The sequence below is a fragment of the Bidens hawaiensis genome, unplaced genomic scaffold (genome assembly GCF_021521415.1).
Source record: "Bidens hawaiensis isolate Kalapana, Puna unplaced genomic scaffold, B.hawaiensis_p1.1 tig00026900_1, whole genome shotgun sequence".
Taxonomy (NCBI): Eukaryota; Viridiplantae; Streptophyta; class Magnoliopsida; order Asterales; family Asteraceae; genus Bidens; species Bidens hawaiensis.
Window position 1 is genome coordinate 136,889 of NW_027494342.1, and position 23,112 is coordinate 160,000.

The following is a 23,112-nucleotide window of genomic DNA, read 5'->3' on the forward strand; positions in this document are numbered from 1 at the left end:
GACTTTTTCTTTTCAATTAAGCACTCATTTTCACTATATTGCCAACGTAAATATTGGTTTAATGAAGAGCTACTAATTGACTTGTTAATTAAACGGTTTATATAATTTGGTTAAATAAAAACTTTATTAAGCATGTTAGATATGACATAATAAAACTTGTTTATTATTTAGTTGTGTTGCATGTAAGGTCATAAATTATCAGTTTGACGACTTCAAAAATTAATAATAAAACTAACGGAATCTAACCTCGTTAGTTAAAAGCTCATTGTCGGTCAATAGTCTGAAACTTGAGACTGTTGTGATATATTCTTAAAGTTTGACTTAGTGTCGGTCAATGGAGCAAAATATAGATTATTAAAATATAATATTTGTGTAGTTGTGTTGTACGTAAGGTTATAATTTATCGGTTTAATAAGGTTATAATTTATCGGTTTAATGACTTAAAAGAAGTAATAACAAACCTTTTTGCATGTATTCATTCACTCTAATATATTAGTTCATATAGCATCAGGCTAAAAGGCTAAAACTATAAACTAATATGCTACAAATTAGTTTTTTTCCTAGGCTAAAAGGTTATTTAGCCTAAAATTACTTGGTATGCTTAATTTACCTTATGGCAAGGTTATGGATATGATGGTTATTGATTCAAAAGAAAAGTGGTCACCACGTATGGATGGAAATGAGAAATCAAATATGAAACACTCGTTTACCAAAGACGTTGTAAGTCTCACCGAATGAGTAAGCCTCTTCTAACCAACCTCGTACATAAGAATAAGTATGGCCATTTTCAAGGAAAGCCTTAGCACCTAAAGCGAAGATGTGAAGAGACGATGCGTTTCTTTCTCTTTTGTCGTAGGTTGGGGGTTCGTTAAAAGCATGTTTTATTGTTGCGGTGACCTTAGTCTCATGACAACTTCCTAATGAGTGTTAGGCCTTGTCTTTTGCATAAGGTTTGGTCTATCGGAGTAGTATTTTGTCCTTCCCCAAAGTTTGTGACTTAGTGGTTGAGTTAGAAGCAAGCGAGGCAAAACATTAATCTTGTCTTTTCCTTTGATGCTAGCAATCATGTTGATCCCTTCCCCGTGTTACGAAGGCGTTTATTTGTTCGTTGCATGACGGTAAGGTGTCTTGCGATAAGCTTAGATGACGTGCTGTATGACAAGGTGTCGTGTGATGCGATAAGGTGTCATATGGTGTGATAAAGTGTGATACAATGTCTTAAAGTATCTCATGGTATTGTAAAGTGTCATACAATGCGGTAAGAAGTCGTGTGATGCTGTAAAGTGTCCAACGACATGGTAAGGAGTCGTATGATGGTTATTTAATCGTTGTCATAAGGTAAAGGTGTCTCTCTTTACTCTCTTGATCATTTCTATATGTTTTGTGGGGATGAAAAATTGAATTCGAAAACAATCATTAAATAGTAGGAATTATAAATATTAAATATGTTTAATCTAATGTTTTGTTCTTGGTTAATTTTGAAATGTATTAGCTCTCTTAAATCTTAACTATATGTTGTTTTTCTCTCACATACAATGATGATAACTAAATTGACTTGCTTATCACTTCCTTATTCGATTATATCATTTTAATAATTCATCTTTATCATTGCAATAGACACCTTTTGATAATTGTTATTGTTGCGTGCTATATTCATCTATCATAGCTTTACATTGGGGTTTAAGAAAATAATGATTGATAACTAATTATATTCATACATTGTAAAGATTAAAAAACCATTATTTATAAACTAATAATGTAATGGATCATTTGGTTCGCGAAATTTTTTAATGACTAAGCACTGAATTTTGAAATAATCAAATCTAATTCAAATGAAAACTTGTATGGTGTTTTGTTTGTAAGTTTACAAAAGGAATTAAAACTAAAAAAAATTAGAGGAAATTACCTACCCGTCATATCAAATTCACATTAATTTTTATTATAATATATTTCTCTCTCTTTTTCCATTGTATAATACTACAATCTCATGATCCTCCTTCATCAAAATCAAGTGTTGTTAAGTTGCCACCGCTAAATTTATTACCAACTTTAATATCATCGGTAACTTTGAATAGTTCTTGACAATAACTTACGAAAAAATGTTCACATTTGAATAAGAAATTAGTATTACATATAAATAAATTTGTCTATAATTCTATAAACCAACTTATTACTTTTAATAATTTAATATAAAACTATGATTCCGGTCTATAATTTTTGGGAGATTCAATAGAATCAAGCCTTAAAACATTCGTGTTGGTTTTTTATTATTATTTGTTTGGTTGGGACTTGGGTGGAGGAGGTAGAGGTGTTCAAAAAAACCGGTTATAGAACCGGTTTGGTCGGTTTAACCGAAAACCGGTTAATAGAAAAACCGGTTATTAAAAAACCGGTTAGACCGGTTATTGAACCGCCGGTTAGTACTTCGGTTACTCATTCGTGGACAAAAACCGGTTATTGAACCGGTTAGTAAAAAAACCGGTTAAATTTAAAAACCGGTTAACCTAAAAACCGGTTAACCGGTTAACGGTCAAAAACCGGTTAACCTGGTTTTTAGGTTAACCGGTTTTTGACCGTTATAAAACGGCCATATGACCGTTTGGGTCCTTTTTTGCCCGTTTTTTCTTGATTTCTAGCCGTTTTTTTAACATTTTACCCCCACAAACAACTATATATAGTTTAGGTTGGGTAGGTTAGCTCACACTCGATTATACAACTCTACTAGCTCTAAACGTTTATTTCATACGCGATTATTTTGTTATCTCACACTCAATTATACCACATTACCACTCCATACGCTCTTATTTCGTAGTCGTTTATTTCATACTCGTACTCGTTTATTTCATACTCGATTATACGCTCTTATTATCATGGCCTCCCAAAGTGCTGCTTCATCCGTCAACATGGGTGCCTCGAACACAGACATAACGGTCGTTCGGATCATCCCCACGAAACGAAACCAAGATGTGTGGCAACATTTCGACCTATGCGAACTGTCTAACGGTCGCCAAAAAGCTCGATGCAAGCACTGTTTGAAGTTCTATGCCAAATATGCAAACTCCACTTTAAAAGCGCATATACAACAGCGCTTTTGCAAGGCCTTGAAGGACGAAGCGGGAAGTAGTTCGCAGCCGGAGATGACGAATCAAGGAGGGGTGTTTACGTACAACGTTGAAGCGGTACGTCAACAGTTTTCAAACTTTGTGATTCAACAAACACTTCCTTTCAACCACTTCGACAACCCTCAATTCACGGAGATGATGCAAAACTATGTTCAACCACGCTACCAACACGTAAGTCGTTCGGAGTCTGCCTTTTCTGTTTCTGGCAGGGTTATATCGATTAGGAGGACTCGACTCACTGCACCAGCTATAGAGATGTCGATTTGCTACAAGGATTACTTGGACTCTTTAGATAGGGCACAACATCAACGCTCACTCGAGGGGGAAATGGAGTATGAAGCGGGCTTGTATGAAGACGAGGTAAATGAAGGACACACTCAACCAATGACCGATGAAGAAGCCGCGTACGACGATTACCTAAGAAATAGCTCGGGATCGGGTAGCGAAGAAAATTAGTTAAAGAAACAGCAAACATGGAGGCAAATCATGAGTAAGAAACAGCAAGTTGTTCATGTAATCGTGTCTAAGCATTCTTTTTCCTAATATGTGCTCTTATTTACTTGTTGATTTGGATTTTTCTAATTTAGTTAAAGAAACAGCAAACATGGAGGCAAATCATGAACAAACTGCGATTGGGAACAACAGGAGCATCTGCTAGTTCACGATTTAATGTTTGTATTTTTGAGTTAAATCATGAACAACAGTTCTTGGCAGAGATTTCTTCAGTGTTAATGATTTAATGTTTGTATTTTTGAGTTACGAATATGCGATAACGATTTAATGTTTGTATTTTTAATGTAAAAATTATAAATGAAAGTTATGTGTTTTTAATCTTTGGTTTGTTGAAAACACATTCACCAACACACACTCATACTCATCTTCCAAGCAAAGAACCCTAACAACGAAAGCAAAGAATGGCTTCGGTCAGTCCGTTTTGCCTTGTAGTTACCGGTTTGCCTTGTAGTTACCGGTTTGTTTATACTATGAAAAAATAATGGTCTTCATTAAGTACAAAATATAAAAAACAAATATTCGTATTTGAAACCGCGAAATTTAAAAAAAAAAAAAAACCGGTTAATAAAAAAACCGGTTTATTAACCGGTTTCTAAACCGGTCCTAACCGGTTAGACCGGTTAGGGTTTTGACAGAAAAAAACCGGTTATTAACCGGTCCGGTTATTAACCGAACCGGTTTTTTTCCGGGCCAAAAAAAACCGGTCCGGTTAATAACCGAACCGGTTTTTTTAAAAAAACCGGTTTGTGCACCTCTAGGAGGAGGCGTGGTTGGTGAAAACTTAATTTCAATTTGGTCCCTAAACTATTCGTAATATACAACCAATTTCACATACATGTTGAAAATGATACCTTCTCATTTTTTAAATAGTAACGGTGACGTTTTTGATGTTAGATATACACTTTAGATCATGACCTTAATGAAGAACATTTTGATGAAATCAAGTAGTTATTTATTTATTTTATAAATTAAAATGGGCTGCAATCATAATTTACTTCTATTAACCACTCATGTATATATCTTGTCGGATTTAAACTCTTTGTATTTTAAATAGAAGAGAGACATTTTAGCACTGTGATATTTATCATAAACAACGTAAGGAGTTGTTAGTTACTACTTTATTTACTATTTATTCTATTTACATATAAACCTCAATGAGTGTATTTTGTAAAGTTTTTAACCATGCACATGTATATAAGGCGATCAGCCACTTTATATATGTTCATTTACCTATCATAATTAATAATAAAGGTCACTCGCAAATAGTTTTGTTTAATATATGTAACTATTAGTTTATATATTAATGAACATACCATTGAAAAAAATATATGATTCTCTTAACATGGATCTTTAGGGTCTCTCTGGAAGCCACCTCTTTATCCATGTGGATAGAGGTACGGTGTGCCTACATCTCACCCTCCCCAGACCCTACTTATAGCTATGCTATTGGTGGGACTTTACTGGGTATGATTAATTGATTGATTGATTAACATGGATGTTTGTATTCATGATACAGTCTGTGTAACCAGATTAACATGTTATCGGTTTGATTTGCTGGCGTTTTTTATTCTTTAGTCCAGTGTTTTTTATCTCCATACCTTATGGGACATTCTTGTTAGTAGAAGTTACCTCTTGGTGCACAATTTTCTATTTAATATAATGTTTCTCTAATAACCTATGCATGTCAAGTGCATGTTATGATGTTAGACGGTCTTAATAGTTTAAGGTTAATCAACTTGTACCAAAAGCTAAATGTGTTTTGGATCAAGTAGTTACATAACCCGCTTCTCTTTATATAATCATGTATATATTTTTTATGTTTGGTTAGTTATTTTTTTCTAACCATCATCGTGTTTTGTTTAATAAATCATTCGTCGTTCTAAAGTACACGTAAACCACCCTAACACCATAATTCACCCTCTCTTTGTTTTCGACTAATTCAAATGCACATGGCTGTCTAGTGGTCTACTTTATGGTTAATTGTGTTTCAAATATATTTATTTTTACTTGAATTCATTTTGTTAACCATAAATGCACCGTAAAAGAATATTAGTATTATAGGAGTAATCTTCGTAAGAGCGTTAACTACCAATTCACAAAGACAGAAATACAAATTTTGTCTTTTAAACATATCTGATAAAACACCATATGCTATGTTTACTTTTAGGCGGTGTCAATTACATGTTAGTTTTTATTTGATTTTCACCATTTAAGCTAACTGTCATACAATTCATTCGTTAAGTTGATGCGTGTGAGTAACATGTGAGGGCTTTTTGATCTTTTAACATGTCAATTATCCCTCCTTACTCGTTTAAAGGGACAACTATATAGAATAGTAACTAAGTTTTAAAATTATTCAAATCAAGTCACTCATAACATATTTTGTTACAATCTGGTCACTAAAGTTTCATTTATGTTCTAATTATAGATATTTTACCTAAATAGCAGGTTATGTAGTTTTTTTTTCTAAATAGTTTGACATTGAAAAACACGTGTTAAAAAATTGAAAAAATAATTTTTAAATGGCGAAAAAAATCTGAAAAATTTCAAATTTTATTTATTTTACAGTTCAATTTTTACTAATTTTGTCATTTTTTTGTAAAAAATTCAGTGTCAAACTATTTAGAAAATAAACCTACATAACATGCTATCCAAGTAAAATATATATGATTAAAACACTTTTACACACTTTAGTTACCCGATTGGAACCAGATATTTTATAAGTGATCTGATTGAAACAATTTAAAATTTTATTACTATTTTATAAAGTAATTCCTCTTTTAAACCATGAAAAACACCATATCAATAACACCCAAATCAAATTCTGAACACCCTAGTTAAATATAACAAATCACCAATACACCTTGAAAACATATACATAAAAGATGAGACCGTCAGCAGATAATTCATTACTTAGATTATGTAGCGATCAAAAAATAATAGTTGGAATTAATAAAAACCAATACACCTTCATTTTATTATATGTCGTCAAATATTCAACAAGACAAGGATATTGCACCTTCATTTTTTCTTTTAGCTTTGCTATTGGTGGGACTTCACCAGGTATGATTGATTGATTGATTGAAATATTCAACAAGAGCGGCGGAAGTGAAATTGCACTAATTTTGATGTTATTTTACCAATCTCGTGATAACGTTAAGAGTGGCGGCATCATGTGGTGGCGTTGATAGCCAAAAGACAAGGTTACATGCACCAATCGGCCGGTGTCCCGATGGTTGAGTGTTATGTGCCTTATGTCCAAGGCTTGATGCAAAACTATTATCGAGCCCGGGGTCTCACTGGAAACAACATCTCTTTTATTACTGGGTAGAGGTAAGGCTGTTTGCATTTTACTCTCCTTAAACCCTATCATAACTTTACTATTAGTAAGATTTACTGAGTACGATGATGAAATATTCAACAAGACAAATACTAATTCAGGCCTTCAGTGTTAATTATAACAGACTACCAACCTTTAAGACCCATTTGCAATTACATCAAAACCCAAAGGGGTCTAACAGTATCATCCCACCATTATAAATAAGCCACACACCCATTCATCTCCTTGTACCACCCCTCAACTGTTAAGCCCCATCACACCAACCACAAACCTTCAGATCTAAACAACAACAATGAAGGTGATCGACAAGATCCTGGAGTCCACAGCCGCCGGGTCCTCGGGCAAACCCGTATTCTCCTTCGAATTCTTCCCACCAAAGACCGAAGACGGAGTCGAAAACCTCTTCGAGCGAATGGAGCGAATGGTGGCCCACGACCCGACGTTTTGCGACATTACTTGGGGTGCTGGCGGGTCAACGGCGGAGTTGACTTTGGAGATTGCGAGGCGGATGCAGAATTTGGTGTGTGTGGAGACTATGATGCATCTGACGTGTACGAATATGCCTGTGGAGAAGATAGATCACGCGCTTGAGAGTATTAAGAAGGATGGGATCCAGAATGTGTTGGCTCTTAGAGGTGATCCGCCACGTGGACAGGATAAGTTTGTCCAGATCCAAGGTGGCTTTGCCTGTGCTCTTGATCTGGTATGTGATTGATCATTAGTTAGGTAGTTATATAAAACCGAACTTATCCCGTAGCTGCCGACACTATATTGATGATTAAAATGTTAGATGTTTCAGTGTAATTGGAACTGGTGCGGGTGCGGGTGCGCGTTTGTTTGAGTTGATTTGATTTTATTTGAATTTGGGAATTTAGGTTTTAATTGATCATGAGTTACCGTTATTAATTGATCATTGAGTTATTGATATTAGGTAGTTAGTTAGTTAGTTATAACTTTATGCGGTAGCTGCCGACACGAGTTTGGTGATTGAAATGCTTGGACATATTACATTTTGTACTACGATATTGGTGATTAGTAGTTGTTTGATTTGGATTTGTGGATTTAGGTTTTAATTGATCATTAAGTTAGTGACGTTCGTTAGTTATAACTTTTAGTTAGTTATAACTTTATTTATGATGAGCTGGTGACACGACTTTGGTGATTAAATTGGCTGAACATATTACATTGTACTACGAAATCGGTGATTACTTGTGGTTTGGTTAGTTGGTTTGATTTGGATTTGTGGATTTAGGTTTTAGTTGATGATTGAGTTACTGACATTAGGTAGTTATAACTTTATGCTGTAGCTGCTGACACGATTTTGATGATTGAAATGCTTGAACATATTACATTTGTACTTTGGTGATTAATAGTTGTTTGATTTGGATATGTCGATTTATGTTTTAGTTGATCATTGAGTTACCGACATTCGTTAACTTTTAGTTAGTTAAAACTTAATGCCCTAGCTGCCAACACCGCTTAGACGATTAAAATGTTTCAATATATTGCATTTGTACTACAATGTTAGTGGTTACTTGTGGTTTGATTAGTTTGTTTTGGATTTGTGCATTTAGGTTTTAGTTGATCATTGAAATATAGACATTAGGTAGTTATAACTTTATGCCATAGCTGCTGACACAATTTTGGTGATTAAAATGCCTGCCTAGATTAGTTTTTTTTTCCAACACTGAGTCTGGTATAGTAATGTAGTTGCTTTAAGATGATTTTGGATTTTAAAGAACTTTAAAACATGTTAGTCTCATTGGATTTGAGTTTGCGAATTTGTATTCTCATTGATCATCGAGTCGCGCGCATTTATGCACTAACTCTTGGATTAGCTCTGTATCACAATGCTGCATAGGTGAATTCAGGTTTTGAGATGAATTTAGGTTTTGAGATGTGTGAATAAGATGATTTAGTCATGAAGAACTTTATGAAAACCTTACTCATGTCAAGTTACCTGATTAAGCTGTATGAGAATGACTGTAATAATCTTGTATAATCAATAGTTTTGAATGTTCGTTGAACTTTTGCAGGTGGAGCATATCCGTAAGCAATATGGTGACTATTTTGGCATAGCTGTTGCTGGTTATCCAGGTTTCCATCTCAAATCCTTTTGTCTTTATTTACAGACAGCCGAATTTCATATACATTGTATTGATATTATTTGTATATGTTATCCTATTTGCTATTTTGTAACTCTATATTAATTAAATCCAAAAGTTTTGTTTCTCAGAGGCACATCCTGAAGTCATTGAAAGCAATGGTCTTGCTACACCTGAAGCATACGCAAAGGATCTTGCTTACCTTAAGAGAAAGGTACACTCTATTCCCAAAATTTAGGTGCTTTGATGTTGCAGACATAAGTAACATATTAACATATTAAAGCTTGAGTTGACTGTTTGACTGTGCTTAACCAATGAATGGTATTTCATGTTGCAGGTTGATGCTGGAGCAGAAGTGATCGTCACTCAGCTTTTCTACGATGTGGACAACTTTCTCAAATTTGTGAACGATTGTCGCCAAATTGGAATAACTTGTCCCATTGTTCCCGGTATCATGCCCATCAACAACTATAATGGCTTCATTCGCATGACTGGTTTCTGCAAAACTATGGTATGCTGGTGTTCTTATATTTCATTGCTATTTTAAATTGGTCCAAAGTTTGCATTTTTTAACCATAATCATGTAATTAACTAATTACTACTACAGATTCCATCTGAAATCACTGTTGCTTTGGAGCCAATCAAGGATAACGAGGAAGCTGTTAGAGCCTATGGAGTTCACCTTGGAACTGAAATGTGCAAGAAAATTATGGCTAGTGGAATCAAGACGTTGCATCTTTATACACTCAACATGGAGAAGTCTGCACTGGGAATTTTAACTGTAACAAATTCCTCCTTCGGTATTTTATAAATAACAGCGTCATTTGTATTATTAAATGTAAGCTTACATTAAATTTTCAATGCAGAATCTTGGATTGATTGAAGAAACCAAGATTTCAAGGCCACTCCCATGGAGGAGACCTACCAATCTTTTCCGCCTTAAAGAAGACGTTAGGCCTATATTCTGGTATGCAACACAAACATGAACTTATAAACCATTTCTTATATATATATATGTGTGTGTGTGTAATTGTGTGTATATATAGATACATATACATATATATATATATATATATATATATATATATATATATATTGGATCAAATACAAATGAAATTAACATGCTAAACGTGAGAATCAAGTAGAGTAATTATATATACAAGTAGAGTAATATGTAATTAAATCATAGAGTAATTACGTAACATAATTACTCTACTTGTATATATAATTACTCTACTTGATTCTCACGTTTAGCACATTAATTTCATTTGTACGTTAGCTTTCCCCTATATGTATATATAAAATAAATACTTCATAAGTTTTCTTCTATGTTGATAGGGCCAATCGCCCAAAGAGTTACATAACAAGGACTACTGGTTGGGAGCAATATCCACATGGTCGTTGGGGCGATGCTTCTAATGCTTCATATGGAGCATTAACCGACCATCAGGTACATACATACACTTATTAACTTTTGTGCACTCTTCTAGTAATTTGGTCAATTTCTGATTGCTTACCGTAATGTTTATTTTAGTTTATGCGACCACGTGCACGCAACAAGAAAATTCAAGAAGAGTGGGTGACTCCTTTGAAAAAGTTTGAGGATATTTCCGAGGTATTGTGTCAGTCTTTGAAGCTTAATGTCAATATTTTGTGTGACAAAAGAGGCTAATAAACAATTTTATATCAGAAATTTATGAAATACTGTCTTGGACAACTGAAAACCAGTCCCTGGTCTGAACTAGACGCACTTCAGCCAGAAACTAAGATTATTGATGAACAACTAGCTGCGATTAACCTCAAGGGCTTCTTGACCATCAACAGCCAACCACCCGTTAATGGAGCCAAATCTGACCTCCCAACCGTTGGTAAGATTTATTTAAGCATAATTTGGTCAACTGTCATGAAAATGCCGACTTAAAGCGATATCACTGTTTTGGTTTTGAAGGATGGGGCCCAGCAGGCGGGTATGTTTACCAGAAAGCATATGTGGAGTTTTTCTGCTCCGGTGAAAAGTTAAACGCTCTGGTGGAGAAATCGAAGGCGCACCCTTCAGTGACATACATAGCGGTGAACAAAGACGGGAGTTTGGTGTCGAACGTGGGGAAGAATGATGTGAATGCAGTTACATGGGGAGTGTTTCCTGCTAAAGAGATCATTCAACCAACCGTTGTTGACCCTGCAAGCTTCGTAATATGGAAGGATGAAGCTTTCGAAATCTGGTCAAGAGGGTGGGCCCAGTTGTATCCTGAAGATGATTCTTCTAAATCACTTCTTCAAGAGGTTTGTTTGTTTCTTACTTTCTTTATTATAACCCAATTATAGGGGTGTAAACGAGCCGAGCCGAGCCCGAGCTCGACTAGGCTTGAGCTTGGCTCATTATTTACTTACGAGAATCATTTCAAGCTCGTCTTCTAAAGCTCGAGCTTGGCTTGTGAGTTGTTTTTTCTAGCTCAGGATCGGCTCGTTTACTATTTGTTAACTAATTTATGAATGTTTTTAGTTATTTTTATATATTTTGTGAAAAACCTCAAACAACCCAAAGTTCGGCTAGAGCTCGGTTGTGCATTGTGAAATTAATACAAATAAGTTCAAAAGAGGTAAAGCTTAAAAATACACAAGGGTCGAGCTTGGCTCGTTACGAGCTTTTTATCAGTCCGAGCTCGAGTAGCTCGCAAGCAACTCGGCTCATTTACATTACACCCCTACCCAATTATAAATCATTGTTATCAAAACCGATCAAAATAATATTCGTTACATGGTTACTTATAAATCCTAGAGTCTTAAGATTTTTTGACTTACGAGAATCATTTCGAGCTCTTCTTCTAAAGATCGAGCTCAGCTCGTGAGTTGTTTTTTTCTAGCTCGGGATCGGATTGTTTACTATATATTAATTACTTATATACGTTTTTAATTATTTTTAATTTCTATATATTTTAAGAAAAACTTTAAACGAGCCTAAGCTCGGCTGGAGCTCGTGTAGTACCTTAAAACGACCCAAAGCGCAGCTCGAGCTTGGTTGTGCACTGTGAAATTAATACCTATTAGTTCAAAGAGATAAAACTTATAAAATACACAAGGGTCAAGCTCGGCTTCTTTCGAGCTTTTTATCGGTCCGAGCTCAAGTAGCTCGCGAGCAACTTGGCTCGTTTGCACCTCTACCCAAATATAAACCATTGTTATTATTAAGACTGATCAAAATAATATTTTTACATGGTTACTTATATCTTATGGAGTCTTATATGATTATTGTGGCAATGGGATTACAGGTACAGAACAATTACTACTTGGTCAGCTTGGTGGATAATGACTACATCAACAGCAACTTGTTCAATGTTTTCAAGGACATCTAAACTTGATCACCAAATCAAAATCTCTATAGAGAAAATGAATGTAACACTCTGTTTTTTCAAGGCTTTCTTGTATTGTAAGCAACTATTCGTTTAAAGGAGGAGCGTACGAGCTCACGATTACTTGGTGTGGTACGAGAAACAATGCATAGTGTACTATCATATCACTGCTTACAACAGTGTAATATCTTTATCACTTTATGTATTATCATTGTTTGGGCTTTTGTTACATAGAAATTTGCAATTTTTATTACTGGGCTTTTGCAGTATTGCAGTTTGTTTAACATGAAAATTCTCATTTTATTAAATATGCAATTGTTATGAATTAAGTCATTAACACCAAGAATAGATGAAATTTTACGAATCGATCAGTTATTTCTATCGACTATGAAATGAAAACGATTACAAGTGAAATTAAGAAATGAACAGTAATCTTTACAATTCAATCTACGCGCTATGTATAGGCCTTAAACCCCCGAATTGACCATTAACATGTGTTAACAAATTATTTTACAGTTTCAGCTTCAAGTCACATTCTACACGAGAACATGTCGTGTATGAGTGAACTGCCAATGTACGAGTAAACTAATGTACGAATGAACTAGTCACAGCTATGAGTCACCATTTATGACTTTAACATAACAATAACCGGCTTTTAAATGATCGTGACAATCAATTATTCTTATTATTTTATTAGGATTAATTGATGTGTTCAATACTTCAATACAATCGCCATACGGAAGAATATATATAAAATGCTTATGCTTTTGTGTTCATCGCGATCTTCTTTCCCTCGAACCCATATGAAACTCACACCACTAACCAATCAAAAAGTGACTAAATTAGATGTAAATACGAAATATATTTAATGTAACTTGATAAGTCTTAAATTGACTAAAATCAGATGGTTTAATTATTTCTTGCTTAACGAACGTTGAACTCAAAAAAACTTTGATCCCGTAACAAATAATTATCCTAAAATTTATTAAAAATACTTACACGGGCTACATTGTAAAGAAGTTTAGAAACTTTATTATATTAAAACCAGGTTGGGATTTTACGTATGTTTTAAGTTTAGAAGTTTAAAATTACAAAATACAAATAATGCTCAACTAGAGAGTATGTTAGACATGCTAGTCTCTCATCATGATATTTACCCAAATTATAATACCATGGATAACTGGATAGATATAATGTGGACTTATATTCCAACATAGTCGTTATGCTGACCCGCTATACTAACTCGTACACAATGCATTAAAAGTTGCAATAACATAACATATCAAAATGGTACTGACATTAAAACCTATTGTACGTTATTCATCAGGACTTGGTACATTCTTATAGGAATTCTAAAATGTCAACTTGACAAAAAAGTAAAAAAAAAAAGAAAAAACAAGAAGAGAATCTCCAATTAAAAAATCTAGAAATGTCTTATGATCGGTTCCTCGCATTCTCTCTATTTATATAGGTCGTATCATATTATTTTCAACCAATTACAAGACACCACATGAAAATTATTTTAAAATTTTGTAAAGTTCTAATCACATTAATATCGGTCTTGGCTCACAAAAGAATGTCGCTAGGCACACATAAACTGAGTCGAGACTTACAAAAAGTATCAACAATTTTCACCAAAAATATCGTGAGTTTTCATACAAATTTTCTCAAAATTCACAAGTTGTTTGATCGGATCATACAAGAATCTGGTCAGATCACACAAAAATTGGTCGGAACTTAAAAAAATTATCTTTGGTTTTTTAAGAAACTGATCGGATTGACCAAATATTTTTCACGTGGCACCATGTAATTGCTCGAACACCGTCACTTAACATGAACAAACAGGTCCGGCCCGACGATATTTAGATGGCCATTTTCGTCTTTTCGAAACTATTCTATATTTCTTCTTGTTTTTTTTGAAAGACAAACAAATATCATTAATACTAGCCAGAGGCTAAAACCAATACAAACAACACAACACCTACAATAAAATTCACCAGTAAAACCAACCATCAGCAACGAATAAAAATAAAAACACATACAAAACCCAACCCCCACCACCTGGATATTTAGATTCTAAATGCCTTCCAGTCTTCCCACAAAACGTTAGGCATCCTTGATCTATTTCTCACCCATAGGAAGCTAACCACCTTAATCTCTTCCACCAAGTCCGTTAACCGAATCATCACGCTTTCATGTACAGCCGCGTTACGGGCCTTCCACAAGCTCCAAATTGTAATTAAGATGATTGCGTAAAAAAAATTTGCCTTCTTTTTTGGCAAACCAACATATTTATACAACTCAGTTAAATCACGTACTCTAAAGACGTAAATTATGTATTAAACTATTCTATATTTATATAACTCAATTAAAAAATTTTTGCCTTCTTTTTCGACAAACCAGCATATGTATACAACTCATTATATTTATTCTTAAAACAATTTCTTTTTGTTTTAATATTTTCCTGCTCATTATTTAGCGCCTCCTTTCTTCTTCCCGCTTAACCAAATTCCATCAGTTTTAAACTTTTAATCCACACGTGCCACTCACACACACACACACACACACACACACATATAACCACTTCAATGCTAATTCAAACTTAGGGTTTCATACAACAATGATAGATACCTGCAATGACTCATCAACACAGCCATTCGCAAAGACTATTTGTTCAATCTGTTTTGAAGATCTGAAGCCAACTGTTGAAGACCTTCAAGCTATTTCAGTTTGCGGTCACGTGTTCCATGAATTCTGGTTCGTATCAAATTAATAAAATAATTTATCATTTTAGTTACGCTTTATGTTTAGATAATAATATATATATGTATATATAATAATATGTGATGTTAATGAATTTGTAAAACCCTAGCCTCTAGTCGATGAAATTGAAATCCAGTTTCTCTACACATTACTTGTAGTTTTGGTGTAATGTTTATGCACATTGTATATTTGCCCTAGGTTTATTCAGATATATGATATATTTACCACTAGGATGTATCTATTGGAGTTTAGGGGGTGTTTGGCCTGGCTTTTATTTTTTTGCTTATGCTTATGTTTTATAGTAGCTTATAGCTTATTTTTTATTATTTGATAAGCTATTTTTAAGTGTTTGGATTAGCTTATATTCTACAAATTAATTATGCGTCTTAATAAGCTGTTAGCCGACCATTCTTTAATTTGTTAATAAGTTGATTTAATAATTACTAATCCACCACCATTTGAGGACAAATGAGTAACTTACACCCTTACACAAATAAGCTTCTTCAAATAAGCTAAAAAACCATCTTCAAATTAGCTTATATAAGCTAATATGCATAAGCTTAAAAAGCTAAACCAAACACCAAGTTAAGCTTATTTTGTAAAAACAGCTATAAGCTTTGTTAAAAAAGCTAGGCCAAACACCCCCTTAGATAGGGGTGTAAACGAGCTGAATCAAGTCTGAGCTCGGCTCAAGCAAAGGCTTGGTTTGTTTATTATTTATTAAATAATTTGTCTACTTTTTTAAATTGATTTTATATATTTTGAGAAATATCTTAAGTCAGGAGCTAGGTTGTGGAGTGTGAAATTAATACATAGTCACATAGAAGTTCAAAAGAGGTGAACCAAAAATTACACAAGGCTTGACAAGCTTAGAGTAGATTCCCTTACAACATTTGAGCTCGTAAAAGCTCGATTCGTTTCGAGCTTTTTATCGATCCTATCTCGAGTAGCTTGTGATTGGCTCGGCTTGTTTGCATCTTTAGTGAAATCCAGTTTTCTCTACACATTACTTGGATTTTTGGTGTAATATATATATATATACATCGTATCTTTACCCTAGGTTTACTTAGATATATATCTTTGACACTAGGGTTTTTGACGAATGATACTAGTGAATGTTAAAAATTTATCTTTGAGGAAATCGGTTACAATCTTGAATGGAAGGGTTTCCCTTTTTTACTCAAGTGATGGTGACAATATTTGTGTTTTCTGAACTGCAGTTGTGGTTTATGCATTATTTTCTCTATTTTTGTTATCAAGAATCTGGAGTCAATATTTTCAAATTACTTCTCCTTTACTCAGTTTGTCTAAATTTGTAAAATGTGCAATAGAAATTTTATAAAACATTAGTTGTCATTCAGTGATTTTTATATCTGAAGATGTGTAGTTTTTATGTATCCTGCATCTTTTTAATATGTTATTTGGATAATTGGATGGATTTCTATATACTTGGCACTGGTTGTTGTTTACCCAAGCCGTGACATCGTTGTTGTGTTTATGGTTTAGAAGTGTGTGGATATATAATTTATGTATTTCAGTGTTAGTTTTAGAGTTTAATCAAATATATGTCATTGATGCGTTCTGATGATTCATCCCTTTTATTCAATTTAGTAACATTTTTTTACTTTACATAACATGTATGATGTAATATATGTTGTAACTGAAATTAACAAACTTGTGAACCCCACACGTCTATTTGTGAATCTCAATGTTTCCATACATGTAATTCGAATGTGTGGTGTAATATGTACAATGTGTCCGTGTCATATATCATTATATGATATATTTATTAAAAGTAAAATAAAATTATGTAATGCAAGAGGGTTTTGCATTCGGAATATAACTGATTATGCTACACTGTGAATTATACTAATACTTGCACATGATGAGTTGTTGACTGTGAATTACCTATATGCTGAAGACTACATTAAGACATCATTTTGAGTTATCATTATACATTATTTTAATAATATGTTTGTTTCTGATGGTGAAATATCTAGCATACAACAATGGTTCGAGTACTGCTCAAAAGGGAAGAAAAATTGTCCAATTTGCAAGCAAACATGTACAGCATCTAATGTGAGCCGGCTCTATTTCCAGTCAGTAGGTGATTCAGATGGCTCTAATTACTCTCAAAAGCCGCAAACTTACAATCATGACCCAGAGGAACTTAAGTTAGAAGTTAGGAGACTTGAGGTGAAGATTAGCGGGCTCAGTTTAGCTTTAGAAAGTCGAGAAAGTGAATACAATTCTCTTATTAATAAGGTAATATAACTATTAAAATCTTATTATTCTTACTTGACTATAATTTTGTATGCTTGTAAACTACTTTTGCCTGATTACAGTTAATATTAATTTTTCTGTAGTATTCGGTGTGCAAGGAGCAGTTGAAGAAAGAAGCATCATTGAAAAATGAAGCTATGGGGCAAACGCGCACAATTAACGACTTACTTAACTTGAAAATACAGGTAAGTTGTAATTACAGTTTTAGACTGATTGACTTTTTTCAACATTTCTAGTTGTGAAAATGTTGAAATAATACTTCCAGTTGCACGAATGAGATGTTTTTTTTTTAGATTGTGAAAATGTTAAATGAAAACAAAGCTATTCTAATTAGCATATTATGTTTGAAAAGCCAACCGCTTTGTAATTTCATATCCTTTTTATTCATAACTATAATTATCCAAATTGAGGCACAAATGCACGATTAAAGTTCTGCCATGTCACAGGAACTTTATAAATCGGAGCAGGAGCGCAATAAGTTGCTGGAGAAGTATAAGACGTTGCAAACAAATAATATGAATTTAGCCAAAGAATTTGCTGCACTCAAGTTGTAAGTGCTGCAAAACTCAAAAGTCAAAATGTGGTGGGCTGGTTTGATCCACATACACTTATCTGTTCACTTTTTTTTAATTTCTTTTCATCAAATTAATGCATAAAACATAATTACAAAAAATGTCGTATTACAACAGTAATACAAGTGTTTTAATAACACGATTTGGGAGGTCGAAACTTGTAAGCATTACAAATACGCATTGCCCAAGTTTATGATCTGCTTAACCCTTCTGTTTCAATTTTGGCTATTTTTTTATTCGGCCAGTTGGGATAAAAATAACCCAAAACAATTAATTCATAAGTTAATGGACCAGAAATGCCACCTCTCATTATTTGTTTTATACTGCAGGAGCAATTCTAATTTGGAAGAACAAGAAATAGTCAGATATGTTTATTTGATTACTGACCATCACAGCAAAGAAGAAGTTGATAGATTTACGAAGTTACTGAATGATCACAGGAAGTAAGTTATAATGCCATATAACTTCTAAACTTTATCCTGAAATTATCGGGAGCGTATTTCATTATTTTAAGTTTAATAGAATCTATCCAAACAAACCTTGTCAATGTTGTAGGGTTTCTTACCGCCTTAAATAATTTAACATTTTAACATCTTGCTTTTATGGGGTATAACAGAAAGAAGTATGCTAACATAATGGGAGTAGTGGACACATTAAAAGCTTATATCCATTAATTTGCCACTTCTTATTTTCTGTCTTTTATACACACCCATACACTGAGACATAATGTAATTTTACGTGTTCATTAGGAATTATCACGAACTAATAAAAAAATACAAAGATCTCGGGGGAGATGAAGCATGGGATCGTAAAAAGGATGAATCGTATGAAAAGAAATCGAAAGTCTTGGAACGCTTAAAGGTAAAATCATGCCAATATTGATTTTTTATATCTAGTTTTGCTGAATGAATAATTCAATGTTTGTTATTTTTCAGGAAAAAACCAGACAAGCGAAAACTGCTAAAGCTCCGAAAAAGACCAAAGATTCTTCAGGTGTACTAAATGAGGTGGACCCCAGTCTTAATGACACGTATACACCACAAGATACAATACAGAAACCTGATGTTCATCCTAGAGAAACAAAGAGGTCAAGAGTGACTGAGAATGTTACAAAAAGTAATAATAAAGATGGTGATAACTCTTACAATTTTAGTCAGTGATAATGATGATGATGATGATGATGATGATGATGATGATGATGATGATGATGATGATGATGCATCAAAGGGTCCAATTTCACCAGAATCTCCATCATATGATTCGGTATCTCGGCTTACTAATAGGACAATTGACGATGACATGGCATGTGTTTTTGAAGGTAATATGCTGTTTGCTAGCGACCAAAGTTTCCACAAATTCATGTGAAAATAGGTCAAATCTTTAGAATATAGTTGACACTTGATTTCGGTTATGTATCATCTCAAACGGGTAATATTAAAAGTAAAGCTAAAATGGAGTGGGTGAAATGGGTCACACAGGTTAAAAAGTTGTCTATGATCTAATCAAGTGTGCAAAGTGCAAACCACAACCTCATATGTTTTTATCTGATTAACATGGATAATTATTTTGTTAACATACTAATAACTAATAAGTAGTTATTTATGAAACTACAAATAGGGGTGCAAACTAAAATTGCACTAATTTTAACGTTATTTTACTAATCTCGTGAAAATAACGTTAAAAGTGGCGGAAGGTTAATCAGGCATCATGTGGTGGCGTTGATAGCCGAAAGACAAGGGCACATGCACCGATCAGCCGGTGTCCCGATGATTGAGTGCTATGTGCCTTATGTCCAAGGCTTGATGCAAAACTATTATCGAGCCGGGGGTCTCACCGGAAGCAGCCTCTCTATCCCTATGGGATAGAGGTAAGGCTGTCTACATCTTACCCTCCTCAGACCCTACCATAGCATTGCTATTGGTGGGATATACTGAGTACGATGATGATGATGATGATGACAAATAGGGGTGCAAACGAGCCGAGCTGCTCGCGAGCTACTCGAGATCGGCTCGTTAGAAACTCGATCGAGCCGAGCTTAATCGAGCCCGAGCTTGAGCCTAAAAGTAAGCTCGTTTAATAAACGAGCCTGAGCCCGAGCTTCACTTATCGAGCTCGAGCTGGCTTGCGAGCCTAAGCCTGCCATTTATATAATTTTTTTTAAAATATATTTTTAATAGTTATTAATTAATATATCTAATGTTATGAAAAATTAAATAAATGTAACTAAATAATATATATTATTCTATACATAAAATATTATAATAGAAAAAATATATAAAATAATTATAATTATATAAAAACTAATTGATAAATAGTAAATGAGCCGAGCCCGAGCCAAGCTCGAGCTTGAAAATCTACTCACGAGCCGAGCTCGAGCTTTGAAAATAGAGCTCGAAACGAGCCGACCTCGAGCTTTGTGTAAGTTAAATGAGCCGAGCTTGAGCCTAGTCGAGCTCAAAGAAGAAGAAATGTATTGGTGAGTCAACCATAGGGGTGTTCACGGTCCGGTTTTTGTGGCTTTTATGTCAAACCATGAACCCAACCTTTAGTAACGGTTTTTGGTTTTTGCAAACCAAAACCAAACTGGATAAATTTTAAACTGAACCAAAACAAACCGTTAGTAACGGTTTGGGCTCGTAAGCTTTTACGCAACATATCCAAATTTATGTCTTACCTGTCATTTTGTCACATATAAATTGAATACTGTTAGAAAGTTGAGATTGATGGCAAACTAACTATATGTTTGTTTTAATTTGAAAATTAGCAGCAGAACCTTTGTTTACTGCTGGAGCGCTAGGTCTAGATGGAACGAAAAGGCATCTGGGAACATATTGCAAAAAGGGTTTTAATATATCTTCGGTTCCAACACAATCTTCTGGTAATCTTATTAATGTTGGACCTGACGGTAGAGGTGGTACAATGAAAGTTCTTAAACCCCTAAATCCGTTCCCAAACGTAAGTTTTCTTGCATTATAGTCCAATGAACCGTTCACTTTCTTACTTTCATTAGTTTGACATTTTTAATTTACACGAGCAGGTCTCTAGGGGATCGTTTATTTCTGCTAAGAAAAGCAAGCTTGGGGTAAAATCAAGTAGTTTGCAGGCTAAGGGCTCTTTGAAGATTAACCACTATTTCAATAAATCAGGTCAATGACGGGTATAATGCGGTACTGTGTAAAGTTGATCTTTTTATGTAATATTGAATAGTAATTTAACCACCCCTGATGAATATGACATGATGTTCATGTGTTTTGACATCTCTTTAGGGGGTGAAAGATTTATTTATTTGTCTTTTTTGAATAGTTTGTGCCTTGAACAGCAGCAACTCTAATTCTTGGAGTTTAGTACCATAGTATGGTATTAAATTTTGTATGTCATTATGGTTAATTTTATATCATTTAATCATGTATGAAAATGGTTTTGGTTAGAGTTATTGATTGTTTGAACCATTGTTTGGTTTCCGGTTGCAAAGAATAAGCGACCTTGGATGATTCGGATAATCATTATTAGAGGTTAAGAGGGGTGAATACGTGTGGTTCAGTGTAAGGTAGGGATGAAAATTTGGTTTCGGGTAATGTTAGTTCAGTGTAGGGTAGGGCGAGCATTTGGTTTCGGGTAATGTTACTGTACTTATAGATTTGATCATGTATAATGTATTTGTTAGATTTCGTATCAAAGGTGGTCTAGTGGAAGCAATCAAACACACACAAGTTGTATCTAATGGTGTGCATGGGTTGGTTAATAGATAATCATAATGAATCCGTTATGACGGTTTCGGTTAGTTAGTTTTATAGGTTATAGTGAGTCGGTTATGGGTCAGTTAACCGTGACCAAAACATTAGTGAATAATCCAAGCCACAACATACATCATTTTTGATAGTTAGATTACAATAAAAAAAAAATCAATACACATACATTAGCGAATAATCCAAGCCGCAACATCCGCTCCCTCAACATCATTGATTATGGATTATATCTAATTGATGTTTTTGATAACATCTTATTGGAATCAATTGAAATTTATAATATTTAATTAAAGCAGCATGCACAGGAAATCATGGAATATGGCAAATTGATATTAGGCTGAGGGGTGTGGGGCGCTAACCTGGGCGCGTGAGCCCCTCCGCTCGCGCCCCAGACGCTAACCCCACACCACCGGGGCGCGAACCGGGGCGCGAGCGCGAGCCCCCAGGCAAGCTTGAGTGTGGTCGCGGGAGAAGAGAGAGAAAAAGGTGATGTGGAGGTAGAAAAGAGCTGTTGAGCTCGGATAAAATAAAAAAAAAAACATTAAAAACCCCTATATAATACCCCAAAATTAACCCATTTCAACCATATCAAAACACAACTTCAATCTCCAAACTCATATATAATACCCCAAACTCCTATATAATACCCCAAAAATGTCTGGAAATTGGTACCCAAACCTAGATTCAGATTATATTGACGACGATTTATGGTCGTCACCAGACCAACCGATGTTTTATTCGGGGCCGCAAGAAACATCCGGCTTTCAACCATTCAACATACAACCGTCTCCTAACTTTGTTGTTCCAGAGACACAAGAATCACACGGTGATGCTACCGGAGCAAGAAGACGCGTCCACCGGAAAAAACAACCTGCAACGGACGGGCCGGGACCGGCTTCGACTCCGAGGACGAAACGGAAAACCACTCCGTGGTCATCGGATGAGAAGGAAGCCTTGTGTCGGGCTTGGATAGTCATTTCTGAGGATCGGCGTTGCGGTAATTGTTTTAACGTTTTTAAAAATGATTTTTAATAAAAAAGTTAAATAAAAAAGTTAACTGGAAATCTAATTTAATTATTCATTTTGCAGCCGACTACCAAAAAAGCAAGGTTTTTTGGACAAAGGTTAGGGAGACGTTCTATACGCTCGTTGAGAGTACAGAGCGAAACGCCGATATGATTTCGGGTCGGTGGTCCGAAATCAGAAAATTTGTCGGCTTGTTTACTAATCTTTTCAACAGGAACGCCGGTCGTATGAGACCAAGTGGCAGTGATGATTTGGCGGTTTACAATTTCACGGTCGAAGAGTGGAGGCAGGA

At 34.5% G+C, this 23,112-nt stretch overlaps 3 protein-coding genes across 3 annotated transcripts; all 3 read left to right on the forward strand.

Moving 5' to 3' along the window:
* The first annotated feature begins 7,219 nt into the window (after positions 1-7,219).
* LOC143574337 (methylenetetrahydrofolate reductase (NADH) 1-like) lies at positions 7,220-12,617 on the forward strand. Its single transcript, XM_077058986.1, has 11 exons — positions 7,220-7,678; positions 9,012-9,072; positions 9,212-9,294; positions 9,418-9,591; positions 9,688-9,861; positions 9,947-10,047; positions 10,419-10,530; positions 10,615-10,695; positions 10,771-10,948; positions 11,029-11,363; positions 12,350-12,617. Exons 1-11 carry the CDS (start codon positions 7,268-7,270, stop codon positions 12,431-12,433), a joined length of 1,794 nt encoding a protein of 597 aa, XP_076915101.1. The 5' UTR covers positions 7,220-7,267; the 3' UTR covers positions 12,434-12,617.
* A 2,328-nt stretch (positions 12,618-14,945) lies between these two features.
* Positions 14,946-19,222, forward strand: LOC143574359 (uncharacterized). Its single transcript, XM_077059002.1, has 7 exons — positions 14,946-15,187; positions 17,194-17,458; positions 17,560-17,661; positions 17,944-18,026; positions 18,378-18,491; positions 18,798-18,909; positions 18,984-19,222. Exons 1-7 carry the CDS (start codon positions 15,051-15,053, stop codon positions 19,206-19,208), a joined length of 1,038 nt encoding a protein of 345 aa, XP_076915117.1. The 5' UTR covers positions 14,946-15,050; the 3' UTR covers positions 19,209-19,222.
* Positions 19,223-19,250: 28 nt separating this feature from the next.
* LOC143574358 (uncharacterized) lies at positions 19,251-21,320 on the forward strand. Its single transcript, XM_077059001.1, has 3 exons — positions 19,251-19,366; positions 20,816-21,003; positions 21,086-21,320. Exons 1-3 carry the CDS (start codon positions 19,348-19,350, stop codon positions 21,200-21,202), a joined length of 324 nt encoding a protein of 107 aa, XP_076915116.1. The 5' UTR covers positions 19,251-19,347; the 3' UTR covers positions 21,203-21,320.
* The last annotated feature ends 1,792 nt before the right edge of the window (positions 21,321-23,112 follow it).

Coding starts and splice junctions, on each gene's coding strand:
- LOC143574337 (XM_077058986.1), top strand. CDS start 7,268: ATGAAGGTGATCGACAAGATCCTGGAGTCCACAGCCGCCGGGTCCTCG. Junction 7,679..9,011: donor TTGCCTGTGCTCTTGATCTG/GTATGTGATTGA, acceptor GAACTTTTGCAG/GTGGAGCATATCCGTAAGCA. Junction 9,073..9,211: donor AGCTGTTGCTGGTTATCCAG/GTTTCCATCTCA, acceptor TTTGTTTCTCAG/AGGCACATCCTGAAGTCATT.
- LOC143574359 (XM_077059002.1), top strand. CDS start 15,051: ATGATAGATACCTGCAATGACTCATCAACACAGCCATTCGCAAAGACT. Junction 17,662..17,943: donor TACTTAACTTGAAAATACAG/GTAAGTTGTAAT, acceptor AAATCGGAGCAG/GAGCGCAATAAGTTGCTGGA. Junction 18,492..18,797: donor TTACTGAATGATCACAGGAA/GTAAGTTATAAT, acceptor CGTGTTCATTAG/GAATTATCACGAACTAATAA.
- LOC143574358 (XM_077059001.1), top strand. Junction 21,004..21,085: donor CCCTAAATCCGTTCCCAAAC/GTAAGTTTTCTT, acceptor TTACACGAGCAG/GTCTCTAGGGGATCGTTTAT.